General features: G+C 34.0%; 1 protein-coding gene across 1 annotated transcript in view; it reads right to left on the bottom strand.

Annotated features, from left to right (window-relative positions):
• Positions 1-3,053: 3,053 nt before the first annotated feature.
• The window catches only part of Itpr (Inositol 1,4,5,-trisphosphate receptor), a 109,599-nt gene continuing 96,992 nt past the window's right edge, over positions 3,054-15,660 (bottom strand). Inside the window, exons 44-59 of the mRNA XM_090115787.1 lie at positions 14,363-14,473; positions 13,468-13,610; positions 12,981-13,161; positions 12,379-12,608; positions 11,774-11,869; positions 10,941-11,078; positions 10,469-10,661; positions 8,868-8,990; positions 8,166-8,338; positions 7,703-7,867; positions 6,831-7,008; positions 6,216-6,424; positions 5,684-5,849; positions 5,212-5,372; positions 4,268-4,432; positions 3,054-3,259 (exon numbers count right to left, since the gene is read on the bottom strand). Coding sequence (XP_089971913.1) covers positions 3,167-3,259; positions 4,268-4,432; positions 5,212-5,372; positions 5,684-5,849; positions 6,216-6,424; positions 6,831-7,008; positions 7,703-7,867; positions 8,166-8,338; positions 8,868-8,990; positions 10,469-10,661; positions 10,941-11,078; positions 11,774-11,869; positions 12,379-12,608; positions 12,981-13,161; positions 13,468-13,610; positions 14,363-14,473 — 2,525 coding nt within the window. The 3' untranslated portion in view covers positions 3,054-3,166. The remainder of the gene's footprint in view (positions 3,260-4,267; positions 4,433-5,211; positions 5,373-5,683; positions 5,850-6,215; positions 6,425-6,830; positions 7,009-7,702; positions 7,868-8,165; positions 8,339-8,867; positions 8,991-10,468; positions 10,662-10,940; positions 11,079-11,773; positions 11,870-12,378; positions 12,609-12,980; positions 13,162-13,467; positions 13,611-14,362; positions 14,474-15,660) is intronic.

Below are 15,660 nucleotides of genomic sequence, written 5' to 3' on the forward strand. Positions count from 1 at the left end.
GATTTTTTTTTTTCATAAACAATTATATTAAAACATTTGCAAGATATTTGTCAGAGCATTTTGTGTAATTACTTTTAGTTTTGGTTTTATCTGCGATAAACCACTTTTATCGTGACAAAATCAAACGCTTATCTCGAGAAAAAAAGAGCGCCAAAAGTGGTTTATCCATGGCTTCTATGTCGTGCAAGACTTAAGACATTTTTTTGTTAGTCTCCAACGGGAATCGAACCCAGGAGTTCTACGCACACGTTTTTAACAATGAACCAAGACGTCGCGTCGGTAAATGGGTAAACGTGATTTTGTTATTCCGCTCATTGGTGGATCTAAAGAGAATACAAACTTTGTGAATAAATTGCATTTTTATAGTAATCATGACGTATCTTTTTGACACACTAATAGCTTAGCGGTCATTTTACTTCTTTTATTTAAAATGTGTGTATGTAGGGTTCTGGGTAAAAATAAAACGAGAAAATGTGCCATATCATTTATTTTTTTAACAAAAATGATTGCAGTCAAGTACACGGTCACTACTCTACGTCTAACAAGTAACAATAGATTCGAAAATACAGATCTGACGAACAAAGGAATGTTTGTATAAGATATTAAAGAGCTTAGAAATAGATAAATTTATCAAAAACATTGGAAAAAGTAGTTTTTATTAAGTACGTAAGATACTAAAATAACTGCAATCGGAATGTATTGTTAAAAAAAAAGTTTTAATCATATTTTATTTCATCAATTGCCCATTCAATAATTTTCGAGTATTTCTGTTGTATTTCTTATTGATTGGATTAACATATTTCCTCTGTATTATAAATTATAATATTAAATTATTACAAACAATAACAATTAAATATATCTAACGTCTCACTGCAATATCAAAATGGCACTATATTTGTATAAATGTGAAATTAATTGTTCTTAATAGGAATACAAATATTCGAGCACGTATCATTGGTAGATAATCATAAAAATCCAAGTCTGTTGATACTTCATTTTTTCACTAAAACTAAATTTTAACTAAGTAAACAATTGAGAAAAAATATTTAGATAAATTTTCAAATAAATAATTTCATTTGCGTAAAAAATATTTTCTGTATAAACCCATTCCTAGAAAACCATTACTCAATTAAAACAACCGTAAACTTACAAAATATCTTAACTAAATATACAGTGTGTCCGGACATGACATACCGATATTTGAAGGGGCTATTCTCCAGGTATTTTTATCGACAATTCAATCCCTCTACAGTCCCCTACCTCACCCCCCTCAAAATGGCAAACCTATCAATTCGGATAGTGAATTTATGAAAATTGTAATAACTTCGAAAGTGAGTGTCACAAAATACTAAATTTGGTTTTATTTGAACAATAACAAGTTATTCTAGGGACCACTAAACAAATTTAATTGATAAGAGTGATGAAACATACTTTAAAAAATTCGAAAACCATTTTGAGGGGGGTGAGGTAGGGGACTGTAGAGGGGTTGAATTGTCGATAAAAATACCTGGAGAATAGCCCCTTCAAATATCGGTATGTCATGTCCGGACACACTGTATTTATCAAACACAGAAACCTTGGGTGCTATAAAAATAACTTTATTCAATAGTTTTACTATATCCCATGTAAGTAAAAAAGCAACTAAAACCGAAAAAAATATAATTGTAAAACAGATCTTTAAAAGATTTCAATATTTATTTATATTTGTTTAAAATCTAACTAACTAGTAAGTAGGTAACGGATTTGAGCTTGACGTATTGCACATCCGATAAAAATAGTAACAATTAGTTAAGTAAGTAACAACATCAGAAAAAACTACAATATAATTAAATAGATTTTTTTACTATTTGTTTTTAGAAATATTGACACTAAGACATAAAATGATCCCTTTGAAATATTTTCTACATCCATAACAGAATATATAACATTATACAGATAGATAATAACTAATAGTAGATATTATTATTTATTCCCAATTTTCACTGATCTTGTTCATGGTCAATTAATTTTGTTTTAGTTTAATTTATTAAAGTGAAACTTTTATTACATCGTCTCAAACTGTTTGGTCTGTGTAGCGCATGTCGCGTGTATCGCGGACCGTCACGCGACATGCGCTACACAAAGCAGTGTTCGGAACCGTTCGAACAGTTTCACTTTTACCGTGGTTTCATAAAACCACACAACATTTTTTTGATAAAAAAAGAACCTCCTCCTCTTTTTTTGAGGTCGATTAGACGTCTATCGTTTTAGTATTCCATGATATATTTAGCCTCAATTTAATAATAAAGATTTGGTTTAAGCTCAGATTCATTGTATAAATAGCTCTGAGAGTACAACTATATAGAAAACAGCTAATAGTAGAAAAGTTAAAGATTTGTCTCTAATAAATATCGAATACTTTGGATATGACAAAACGTTTGGGTAACAATATCACTAGACTCAACTATTATTAAAACTACTCAACTACTATAGTTGAAATATTTTAGAATACGATGCAAGCTTGTAGAGCCAACTTGTTTTTGAAATTACATAAATATAAAGAGACATTACGTAGGAGTAGGAAAAAATCCGGCTCGAAGGACTAAAATGCGATGGTCCTTCGAGCCGGATTTATTTTTAAAATATTTTTTTTATTGGTTAAGTTTTAGACAATAATATAAAAAAAAAGTATGTGTCATTTAGTTGCACTCTAAAAGTTTGCATTGTACAATATAAGTATAATAATTATTGCTGTCGAAAATTGTATAATTTAGACATTATATTTTTGATATTTTTTTAATCATTCACCGCTCGTGTATTTGATTATTTCATTATTCAAAATTATTGTGCGATAGGCTCGGACATTACACAACAAAGAAAACATACATAATACACTTAAAATATTAAAGATTTTTAATAAAAGGTAACAGAGAGATATGAGAAAAGACAAGATTAAAGTTAAACAATATTTATATAATATAAAAAATCCAAAAATAAGTACATACCAAATGTAAGTGTAATATCGTACATTCATGTTTTATTATTTTAAAAATAACTTTTAACACAACTATTATTTTAGTTCCGTTAAACGTTCTTACAGGAATCGAAAAGACCAAAATTATTGGTAAATCGTGTAAACAAATATGGTATCTGGGTACAATATGAATAGAGCTTATTATCGCGTGTCTCAGGGCGGCAAGTTCATCTGCAGGTTGTGCAGGTACGCTGATGTCGAGTTGAGCAATCCGATGCGCTGTTTTTGCTTGCGCTGCTCCGTCATCTGGGAAAAACAACATTTAAAGATTATTATGTAAATGTCAATGTAATGGTTATTATAATTAAAACACTTTTCATTTTTAACAGATAATCAGAAAAAAGTGAATGTTTTTTTTAATGTTATACGCATCCATTTAAGAAACGTGTTATACGCTCGCTGTCCACATGACCAACCTGTTATGCAGCTCACTGTCCACTTGACCAACCTGTTATGCAGCTCACTGTCCACTTGACCAACCTGTTATGCAGCTCGCTGTCCACTTGACCAACCTGTTATGCAGCTCACTGTCCACTTGACCAACCTGTTATGCAGCTCACTGTCCACTTGACCAACCTGTTATGCAGCTCGCCGTCCACTTGACCAACCTGTTATGCAGCTCACTGTCCACTTGACCAACCTGTTATGCAGCTCACTGTCCACTTGACCAACCTGTTATGCAGCTCGCTGTCCACTTGACCAACGTGTTATGCTGCTCGCTGTCCACTTTACCAACGTGTTATGTAGCTAGCTGTCCACTTGACCAACGTGTTATGCAGCTAGCTGTCCACTTGACCAACGTGTTATGTAGCTAGCTGTCCACTTGACCAACGTGTTATGTAGCTAGCTGTTCACTTGACCAACGTGTTATGTAGCTAGCTGTCCACTTGACCAACGTGTTATGCAGCTCACTGTCCACTTGACCAACCTGTTATGCAGCTCACTGTCCACTTGACCAACCTGTTATGCAGCTCACTGTCCACTTGACCAACCTGTTATGCAGCTCGCTGTCCACTTGACCAACCTGTTATGCAGCTCACTGTCCACTTGACCAACCTGTTATGCAGCTCACTGTCCACTTGACCAACGTGCTATGCAGCTCGCTGTCCACTTGACCAACCTGTTATGCAGCTCGCTGTCCACTTGACCAACCTGTTATGCAGCACGCTGTCCACCTTAGCAACGTGTTGTGTAGCCCACTGTCCACCTTGGCAATGTATGCAGCTCGCCACACAACCTCCATGTCCCCTGTACCTGGTCGCGCAGCTCGGTGAGCAGGTCGGTGAGCGTGCGCACGGCGAGCTGCGCCCGCTCGAGCTGCGCCTGCAGCGCGCGCAGCTCCAGCTCGCCGCCCTCGCCCTCACCGCCGCCCACTAGTGACAGCGCGCGCAGACGCGGGAACCAATCTAAGTTGTTCGACTGTAAATTTCGGACTTTCAATAAGCGTTTGATAACGTATTCTATGAAACGTATCTGATTAATAATCACAATAATCATAAAAAATATAATAGTGTGCCTAATATAACAGCAAAGATATGCATGGATTACTTAATAAAGGATAGTGGCTTTTATATACAGGGTGTAATCGTTAAGTGTGCACAGGCGATTATTCCGTAACTATTACAGATATCAAAAAACTTTAAACTGATATCGAAAGTACTTAACCTAATGAGTAAAATGGCCATAATAAATTTTTAAAAATAATACGAGAAATATCTAAAAAATTAACTTTAAGCCCTCCCATACATTTAGTATGAGATATGAATATCCCATGTACATGGGTTGATACAAAAGTAATGATAATCAATATTAAACAAGGTCATTACAGTTAAAATAATTATGTATTTCTCTAGATAGTCTTCTAACTAGATAATACTTCGATATTTTTTTTCGAAGTCTACGTCTACGAAGAGTATTATGTGTAGTGAATTTGATGTATCAAGTCATTAATAGAAAAAAAAAACAAAATAGGCCCTAGTAGTGAGCCTTGGAGAACCCCGAAGTAGTTACAAAGGTAAAATGAGTAGAACGATTCGTAACCATGTTTGAAAATTTAAAATTATAATTTTTATTGTTTAAATACATTGCAAACATTGCAGCATTATCAAATGTCTTAGTGGAATCCACATAATATTTGGTATGAATATTTTAACAATTTTTTTTTTGTAATTTTTCCACAAAAAGCATAGATAAATTACCTTTATCATAGAGTGCACGTAGCTCTCAGGACCTGTGAACTCCGTGGGGTCCTTGACCCGCACAAGCACCATAAAGTGCAGGTAGTGCCACATGTTGTGTTCGCTCTTTATGTGCTCTTCGAATGATACTGTTTTGTTGTCGAACGCTGATCTGTTTAAACCTGTCAATCATATTATATCTTAGCTAGGAAGTCTTTCTTTCTTTTTAAGTCTAAGATGGTAGGCGCTTCCCTAGTTCACTTTACACTTGAAAATAAAATACTAACGAAGTTAAACAATTTATAATTGATTTTTACTATAGTGACAAGCATAAAAGAATTATTAAGTTTTTACTTTTAAAAAATTGCGAAACAAACAATCAATCAAAACTGTCTTATTAATAGTTCTGTAGACAGAGTTTACAAAAAAAAATAATGCATATTATAAGATAAGGTGCCAGACAGAATTAATAAGCAAAACAAAAGGTACCCACCGCAAATAAAACAAGTATTTTTCAAAATAAGTTCCTTCTGCTGTTTCTCGCTACGCAGATCAGCGAAGGTGTCGATGATGACACCAAAGATGAGGTTCAGGACAATAATGATCACCACGAAGAAGAATAGTAGGTCGTATACCACACGCGCAACGAATAATGGTTCCTGGATAAATATATTTATGTAAAGAAAATGGAAAAATTTCAACACGATTAAAATTTTCATATTTTATAAGCGAGAAGTGTAAACTCTCACTTTACACTTTAGTTAGTGAAAAAAACGAAATGGTAAACGGTTTTTAATCCGTATGAATAAATTAATATTTTGATACATTCAGAATTTTATTAGATAGATAGGTCTTCGGCAATCAGAGCAGGCAAACAATCTGGTAAGATACCTGATAATAAACAATCACTATAAGGGGCTGTTGGCTTTTCAAAATAATTAAGAAGAGCACTGTTCTGTGAGACAAAACGATGGATTCTAGTTTTTTTTGTTACACAAGCAAATAATAGCCTCCTAAATACTTACAAAGCTAGCCGGCGCGCGAAGTATATCCCCGATTCCACCCCCATTTCTCAATCCCTGGTTAAGTGTAGTCACAATGCACATGACAAGTGAATCACAGCTGCGCTCGCGCAAGTCACCGCCAACAGACACTATGCGGGAAGCTCTAGTGCGGTATTTGGAAGCAGGATCGTCTTCGCATTTGTCCACTTCGAAGCGTGGATCGTCGTCGTCTGTAGGTAGTATTTGAGAAATACAGTTAAAAGTAAACCATAATAAAATAACTCGAACTGGAAAGAATATGTAAATTCAACCCATTTTCTCATATATTTTATAGATATATAAGACTGATTCTGATCTGTAATTTAGAATCATTGTTTTCAATCAATACACGTTAAAATCTAAGTAATGTGGAACAAATATTACCAAAATCATGTTTCTGTTATAAATCAGCACGAAACTTATTTACACACTTTTTGACACTAAGAATTCCATAAATTTTCAATACCCTAAACTCACTTGATTAAAAAGATAATTATATCAAACAATTCTATGACCAATAATAGCAATAATTTGACCAACACAAAGTACAACAAACAAACAAAATTTTCATTTTCATTTTCATTACAAATTACTCACCATCCAATCTATCCACATTGACCAGGAAATCATCCCGGAAGAACATATAGCCCACGATAGAGAACATGTACACGAGCACAAGCGCTAACACAGCTGTGAGGAGGATAGAGCGCCCGTTGCGTGTGACGGAACGCATCACGTTTAAGAGGGTCTCTTCGCGGTATACTATGTCGAGGAGCTGCGGATTTAAATCAATTTATAGGTGAAATTAAAGATGAAATGAAATGTCAGTCAGTAAGTGTTTCAACTAACAAATCTAGTTAGACATTATTTTAATATTTTTTTTTTTTTGTTAAAGATAGTTTGATTCGTTATTTTTCTTTAATTTAAGGTCCCAGAAAGATTTGTTACACAGTTTGAACACGATTATAAAAAAAATTGTGACTTCTTTATTAGAATCCAAAAGCACTTAAATTGGATTAGCAAAATGTCCATCAATCGAACTAAAATGAGTTTTGTATACTATACTTTGTAATTAAAATAAAGTTGCTCTTATTTTCAATGCATACTTTCAAATCAATCTGTACAGTTACCCTTTAAGATATAGTTGAAATAAAAGGTGAAATGAACTGTCAAGTTCTTGTAAGTGGTGAGGACAACTTATAAATCTACTTAGACAATTACAGATGTTTTTTAAACTATTAATAATTCCAGAAAGGGATGTTTACATAAGGATAAATAAACATGTTATATTAATAACTGAATGTACTCACAATCATGAGACAATATTATAATGAAATTCAAAAGCTATTGAAAATATTTTTTTTTAGCACAATTTCCATAAAGGAAATAAATGACATTTTTGATTATAATGATTCGTAAGTACAACATAATTTTGCCATTAATTATAAAAACTAGGTCTCAAAACTTACCAAAACAGAAAAGAAGAACGGATGACAGCAGATAGCCAGGAAGCAGAAGATGAGGTAGACCCCGTGGTACAGCAGCTCAGGGTCCGTGATCACGTCCCGCAGGGATTTGGATAACGTGCCCTGGTTGCCCATTATGCTGACTAAATGGATACCTTTTACTACTATCTGAAATATAAAAAAGTGTGAGTATTAAAAAAAGACGACAAATACAACTACTTAAATTAAACTTCCAGCTAAGGGTAATTTAAAAAGGTGGTATTGGTAATGGTTGTAACATTGATGGTAAAAACAATTCTCGTGCTAAATAGAATGATACTCATAATATTTCTTATGATAATGACGTTCCTGATCCAAACGACATTGGTGATGGTTGCGATTTCACTCTAAAGCATCTAATCTCTAAATCATCATATCTGTTCCAGTTTTTACTTTACGATAAGACTATGACTTTTGTAACACTTACAGTAAGCATTCCCAGCAGCCACAACATAGGTTCGGGCCCTAGCAGATATATGAGCAGTACGATAACGCAAGCCGCTAGGGCCCGTAGCGAGGCCCAGCTTGGGGCCCACGTGACTAAGGCCGCGGCCAAACAGAGAGCTATCCATACTACCATGGAGAGGTGTTCGTCTAATTCTGTAGAAATATTAAATTAAGTAAAGTATCTTTACAGATCAAAAGAGTATCCCTTTTGATGTTGAAATTTTTTTACTTTAAATACATGAGGTCCTAGAAATCAATATCCTGCCGGAAATAGGAGAATGGTTATAAATAATAAATAAATAAATAAATATTATAGGACATTATTACACAAATCGACCTAGTCCCACAGTAAGCTCAATTAAGGCTTGTGTTGTGGGTACTAGGCGACGATAAATATAATATTATAAATACATATATAGATAATAACACCCAGACCCAAGAACAAATAATTGAGTTCATCACACAAATATTTGCCCTGACCGGGGATCGAACCCGGGACCGTCGGCTCAGTAGGCAGTTACTTTACCACTGCGCCAACCGCGTCGTCGCCGTCGTCGTCGGTTGATTGATATTTAATATAAAAAAAGAAAAATATACATTTTTGCAGAACAATACAAATGCCTGAAAAAGACACCAAACCGAGAAATTCATTCCCATTGTTTTAAGCTTAGTAACCACTTACCTGGATTTTCTTCTTGAAACGGATAGAAAAATGCAACAATGACGTTTATGAGAACAGCGAAATTGAACAGAATGTTGCTCCAATACGACATGTAAGATGACACCCAAAAGAGGAATGGTTGACCTGAAATATATTGATTATTTTAATTATTTCATTATATTATTAACTAGCTTTCCGCCTGCGGCTTCGCCCGCGTTTTCAAAGAAAAACCCGCATAGTTCCCGTTCCCGTGGGATTTCCGGGATAAAACCTAGCCTATGTTACTCGTGGATAATGTATATAGATTTCGAATGGTGAAAGAATTTTTAAAATCGGTCCAGTAGTTTATGAGCCTATTCATTACAATCAAACAAACAAACAAACAAAGTTTTCCTCTTTATAATATTAGTGTAGATTTAAACTTATTTTATCATTGCTTCTTTTTTTTAGTATACACCGCCTACTTGTATTTGTAATTTATTATTGTTTTCCTTGGTCGGGTCACCTGGAAGAGATGGCTCTGTGGCCATAAGGTCACCCATTGTGCAATTTGTTTGTATCGTATCTTATGTTATTTCTTTCAACTGGTGTGTGCAATAAAGAATTCATTCATTCATTCATTCATTCATTTTTATAGAATAAACGTTGATTCTTTTCATCATTTTATATTTATAGTAGTTTAGAAATAATTGCTTAGCCTACATTGCAATTTTTTGAACAAAACAAAATTAATATAATTTGTTACTACTGTATTACTTAACTGAGAGTCAGTTAAGTAATACATAAAGGAGAATGGGCATTTTACTATGGAAGTTGGGCCTGAACACTTGAGTTGGACCAATACACATGAGATATTAATTTTATAATAGATCATAACACATACATAACGGGAAAAATATATATAAAAAAATAATCAACCGGGTTTTTGTAGGTACAGTCACATCAAGTTTTATTACTTTGTGTATAATATTTTTTGCAATTAATAACTGTTGCAAGACAATGACAATATCTTTATGTTACTCCTATTCACTTTCACTTACAAAGACGTACTAATCTGAAGCCTTCTAATAACCAAAATACACTAATATTATGTTTTGTAACAGGTACCTATACCGTGTTTATTATAATTCAACGTAGTTAGACGTTTTTTATGGTTAAACTCAGTCACTCCAGTGACATTTAGGTTTATATTTACTTCACTAGAATTAAAAACACCGTTATTGTGCGCAAAATAAATAAAACTTTTTGCCTTGACTGTACAAGAACCCGGTCGATTTATTTTTTTATTTTATTTTTTTCGTAAGGTATGTGTAATGATCTATCACAAAAACAATATTTCGTGTGTATTGGTCTTAGCCTAAGTTTCAGGCCCAATTTGCCCATTCTCCTTTAAGGACAAATGTAAAGGTCTAAATTTTCAAATAGTTCGTATTTCTTTTTAACTGTAAACTAATCAATAAATTATAAAGCATAGATCATCTATCACAGAAACAAAAGTGCATCTGCCATCTACCTATCCCTTCCTAGAACAATTCCGATACATACTAATCTAAATACACCCCTAACCCAAATAATTAAAATCCAAATACATTAATAACTTCAGTCCATTTCCCCACACATACCTCGCAGCTTCTTCTGCCACTTCATCTCATGGAACAGATTATCCAATCTCGAGAAGAAATCCGCCACTTTACTGCCCTGGTCATCTCTTTCAGCGCTCTGCAGGACCCTGTGTTTACTCTCATCAGGAAGGTATTCGCATATTTCTGGTATTGGGAACACGATTTGCTCCATGCTGCGGTCTGTGCGAACTATCTGTAGGAGTAATTTTAGGTTGATGTAATTGTTGAAGTGTTGTTTTAATCATTCGCTAGAAATAAGACAGGATGAGTTAATTTGAACAAACAATGTCTACTTTTTTTCTAGTTTTTGAAGATATTTTTGTAAAAGGTTCACATTCGGGGGGGTACAGTGCAGAAATGTAAAGTTATTTTTTTAATTTTTTTAAGAAATAAAACAAAATTATTTTTTTGACAACCCTAAAACTTTCCTAGTTCTAAACAACCGTATATTTTCCACAAAAGCACATATAACCTCAATCTGCGCAGTGTGCGAGCGGTAGTACTGCAGCGCGGGCGCAGCGGGCCCGCTGGGCGTGGCGCGCACCAGTGCTGCCAGCTCCTTGTTGTGGGCGGCCAGCTGGTGGCACAGGATGTAGATGTTGTGCCCCACCTGTGGGTATCACATTCATTTACGACAATCCAAATAAGATTTGGATCGATTCAACGCATATCATGACGCATAGGTCAAGCCAATTAATATTTCTAACGAAAAAGATCGATCATCATCATCGAAACGAGGTAAACAATAAACTTTTGTATTTAAAGTTAATACAAACTATTAGAGAAAATTAATCAAAATTTCAAAGTGAAAAAAATAGATGAAGGTATCGCAATTTTTTATTGTAGAGAAAGCATAGTAGTTTCAATAGTCACTACCACCCATAAACACTTGTGTTAAAGGCATCCTGTAAGCATAATGAAAACTAAGGTCCAAATATACATCCTTGGAGAACCCCTTATATGGTGTCATTAAACATTATACATTTTATCCTATAAGTAGCTCCATTGCCTTCTTACATTGTTTTCTATCCAGGCGACCATTTTCTTACAAAGCCCAGAACATAACCCCTTAAACCGTAATGATTGATTTCTTAAATAAAATGATGTGATTGACTGTGTCAAAGGCTATCCAGAAAGATTTCTAACATTGCAATTGGTTAGATTACTTATTGTACAAATTTGTTTTGTTTTTTTTTTCATTAAAGTTCAGTAATTGTTTTGTTTATTTATGATATGACGGTTGTGACATTGTTTTTTAGTTCATAAAAAAGTCTTGTGCAAAACTAATGACAAAACAAATCTAACCTCTTTAGGAGAAACTCCTGCACATGGACCATCATCTTCGTTATCTGAGTCAGCGTCCGCGTGCTCTTGGTGGAATGCACTGCATGCTACGTCCACCTGTGTATAAAATTAATTATTTATATTATTAAATATTTATTTTTAAATTTTATAATTCAACATACTCTTTCACACTGATACGATAATAATTCGGAAAAATTACTCATTAATTTTGAAGAGTTTAATTTCCATAGCTAGAAAACCGCTAAAAGTGTATCTAAACTTGACATGACAATAACTTATATTTACGCTGCTGAGCAATATATCCCTACTAATATTATAAATGCGAAAGTAACTCTGTCTGTCTGTCTGTTACGCTTTCCCGCTTAAACCTCTCAACCAATTTTGATGAAATTTGGCACAGACAATCTTTAGACTCTGAGAAAGAACATAGGCTACCTCTAATCAAAACACCACGCGGGCGAAGCCGCGGGCGGAAGCTAGTGATACATAAATGATAAGGTTGTCTTCTGTGCTGTAAGTTTGTTATGTTGGCAGCATTTTACAGTGTATAAAATAAAATAAACACACAAAAGCATTGTATTCATTAGGCACTAAACCAAATCTACCAATTGCTTAGGGTTCATGTTATACAGGATCCTCTCAGCATTATTCTCGGAGTCGTTCCTGGACTCCATGATGGCCAGCAGCAGTTTAGAGGCGTTGTTCTTCAGCTCAAGGACCAGGTCCATGCGGGTCTTGCCCAGGGGGTTGATGTCGTTGAGGATGAGGGCAGTGATGATGTCCAGCCCGTTGCTTTCGTGGGTCGCTATGCAGTTCTGGTTCTCGTGGCAGGGACCTTTTTAAATTAGTTATATTTTGTTATTATGAGAAAAGAATATTATTTTTTACACACGGAAAAAACAGCATTGGAATTATTTTATTTTTTTATCGTTAGATAGTACATTGTTTTTTTTTTATTGTGTATTTTTTAAATGTTGTTAACATTAAACAAAAATATTTTGCGTCAAAATTAAAATACAATCATAAAATAAACATATACTCGCATTTTACATCTAAAACTTAATTTGGAACAATTAAAACAGCATTTGAACAAGGATTACGATTAGAAAACTGCCCAAATTACTGACTGTTTAAAATACTGGAAAAAATGACCATAACATGTATCTCCGACCTTAAAAATATGACTCATTATAGATAAAAAAACTACCTTGACAGTATTCAGTAAGCGTCTCCAACGTCTGGTTGATAAGCGCAACATTTCCCTCGTTAATATACAAGCCTAGTAGCCCGAGTCCACCCGTGGTAGATCCACATATACAGTCCAGGAACATCAGCGTCTCTGACACTAAGTTGTAGTTCGATTTGTTGTTCTGGTTGCGGAGAAGGTTCTGGAAATGTGGAGAAGTAATAAAATCATGATATCCCAAAAAAGACAAAAATATTTATACTACAACATACATAAAATAAAATACAATTCACTTATCTCCATACTAGGAGTTCCTGTTTTGTGGAAATTAAAAACTACGCTACTTTTTTTTTAAATTCAACCAAAGCTATAGCTAAAACATTATTTAAGAACGATCGGAGAGAATTACATTGTTTTTAGCCATTTTAATTTGAATTTAACTAGTAGACCGCCAGCTCAACTAGTTCTCAATAAAATACATAATTTTGTTTCCAAAAAAAATCCATACCTGAAGGTCCGGGTTGTGGTTTTCACAGAGCAGTTGCAAGAACCTCAAGATAGGCTTCATCACGGCAACCTTGGCTGGCAGAACATCCCCGTTACCACTGGACCGTTTCTTTTCCGCCATTATTTCTTCTAACACTGTTGTACCTGACATATGGAAAAATAGAAGTTATTGATCAGATCAAGTTTGGTCAGTATTTTATTTATTACATTTATTTCAGCATACAGTACAGACCTATAGAATATTTACAGTACAAACTAACATACATATGAAAAAGAGTGAGTGTGCCGAGCACACTTGTCAGAAGTGAAACTTCTTTGGCAAGATTCAAAGATACCAAAATCATCGCCTTACTCTATGACGTGACGTTATTACCATGACGCGACCTTGAAATATTACTCTCAACGCGCATCAAGAAGTTTCACTTCAATAATTTATACCTAAACTTAGAAACTAAGCACTACTAATTGTTGACAGCACTGGCCGCTGGCGGTGTAAACTGAAAAGTATTACTATATCGACCAAAAACTAGCACTCTATGACTTCACTTTAAGACACAATATAACATACTGCAAATTACCTTTCTTATTATGACGATATCGTTTGATACGTTTGGGTTGAAAAGGGGTAAAAACTGGAAAACAAACAATAATAATGTTTCCAGTTACAAAAACAAAATGGAAAAAATACCTCAAATTCTTCGTTTCCTAGAATTTAAATATAAGCCATGTCTGTTTTGTAAATTTTATGCAAAAGGAAGGAATATTTATCCTTTTAGAAATACAAACTTAAAGTACCCGCACAAATATTCACTTTTTAAACAGGTTTTTACTAGTGACAATGATAAATTCATGCTTAACTTTTTAAATAGGATTTACTCATATAATATCTCTCTTACCATGCGACATAGTATGTATATCTGAGTAGGCGTGTACCGCGGATCCGCACGCGTTGTTCACTTCTTCGTCCATGTCTTCACCGACCACTAATGGTCCTGTTACTGGTTTACCTGTGTGAAAATAAGTTTTTTTTTATATTAAGAAGATACTACTACCACGCGATTTTTATATTAAGATAGGTAAAATAAAAATCCTGTTATTTTGTAAATTTTGCAGTTAACAAATTTAGTGGGTAATACAAATGCGCACTTCATAGAGCATTAAAATAACTGCAATAATTGAATGAATTTTTTTATTAAATGGCAATTATTTATAAAGGTTTACATATTTTCAATCTAAATTATCGTCCAATTCTAACGTTAATAAAACTCATAAAATATTGTAACGTCACCTTAGATCATTAAGTAATGGATGGAGTACGCTGGCAAATGTTCTAACTAAACTTTCTGCTGATTTTGGTGCGGGGAGGGCAACTCACACTATTGAAACACAATCACACATTCACAAAAATAATTTGTGTCACGAAAGTCGTAAAAATTTACGACCTTTTAAGCGACGAGTTTTTAAATTCAACTCTATCCCTAAGTTCATAAAGATTAAATTTGTATTTCTTTCCAAGTTGTCTCGTGGGGAGTGTGGTTCAATATCGCATTCTAAATTCAACTTTATAACTTAGATCATAAAGATTAAATTTGTATTTCTTTAAAAGATAGTCTCGTAAGGAATGCAGTTCATTATCGCGTTTTAAATTCAACTTTCTCTCTTAGTGGATAAAGATTAAATTTGTATATTTTCTTTCCATGATAGTCTCGTCTCTTTCTCTCTCGAAACATGACTCGATTATTTGTCTTGATCATATCGCTAAACGATACATCGACGATTATTAGAAATTGCATTTAATTAGAAATGTACGTTAAAAAATAAAAAAATATACACAAATTAAAGGTTATTCCATCTTTTTTAATATTCGACATGTTTGAATTGCTTCTGCAAGACTTGACAGTGCAAAACGGCATTTTTAGCGGAGCACTTGCAGACGTCCTTTCGATGTTTTACGAATACGCAGAGTGTTTGTAATCGATTACGCAAGTAGTTTTTATGAAAGCATAAGATTTTTCGATTCGAATAATCTTATACCTCAGCAAAAGGGGAAACGCCTGCGAGTGTTATCCATTACTTAATGATCTAAGAACGTCACCGATGCTTAATAAGTATACAAGGTTTAAATTAAATCCGTATATTTAAAGTCAAAATCGAATCTTAAGAAGCGGAACATACAAACATACATGCTAATAAA

Source organism: Colias eurytheme, chromosome 24 (assembly GCF_061535395.1).
Source record: "Colias eurytheme isolate Ceu_HAF_F1 chromosome 24, ilColEury1 Martin Lab GWU primary, whole genome shotgun sequence".
NCBI classification, from domain to species: Eukaryota; Metazoa; Arthropoda; class Insecta; order Lepidoptera; family Pieridae; genus Colias; species Colias eurytheme.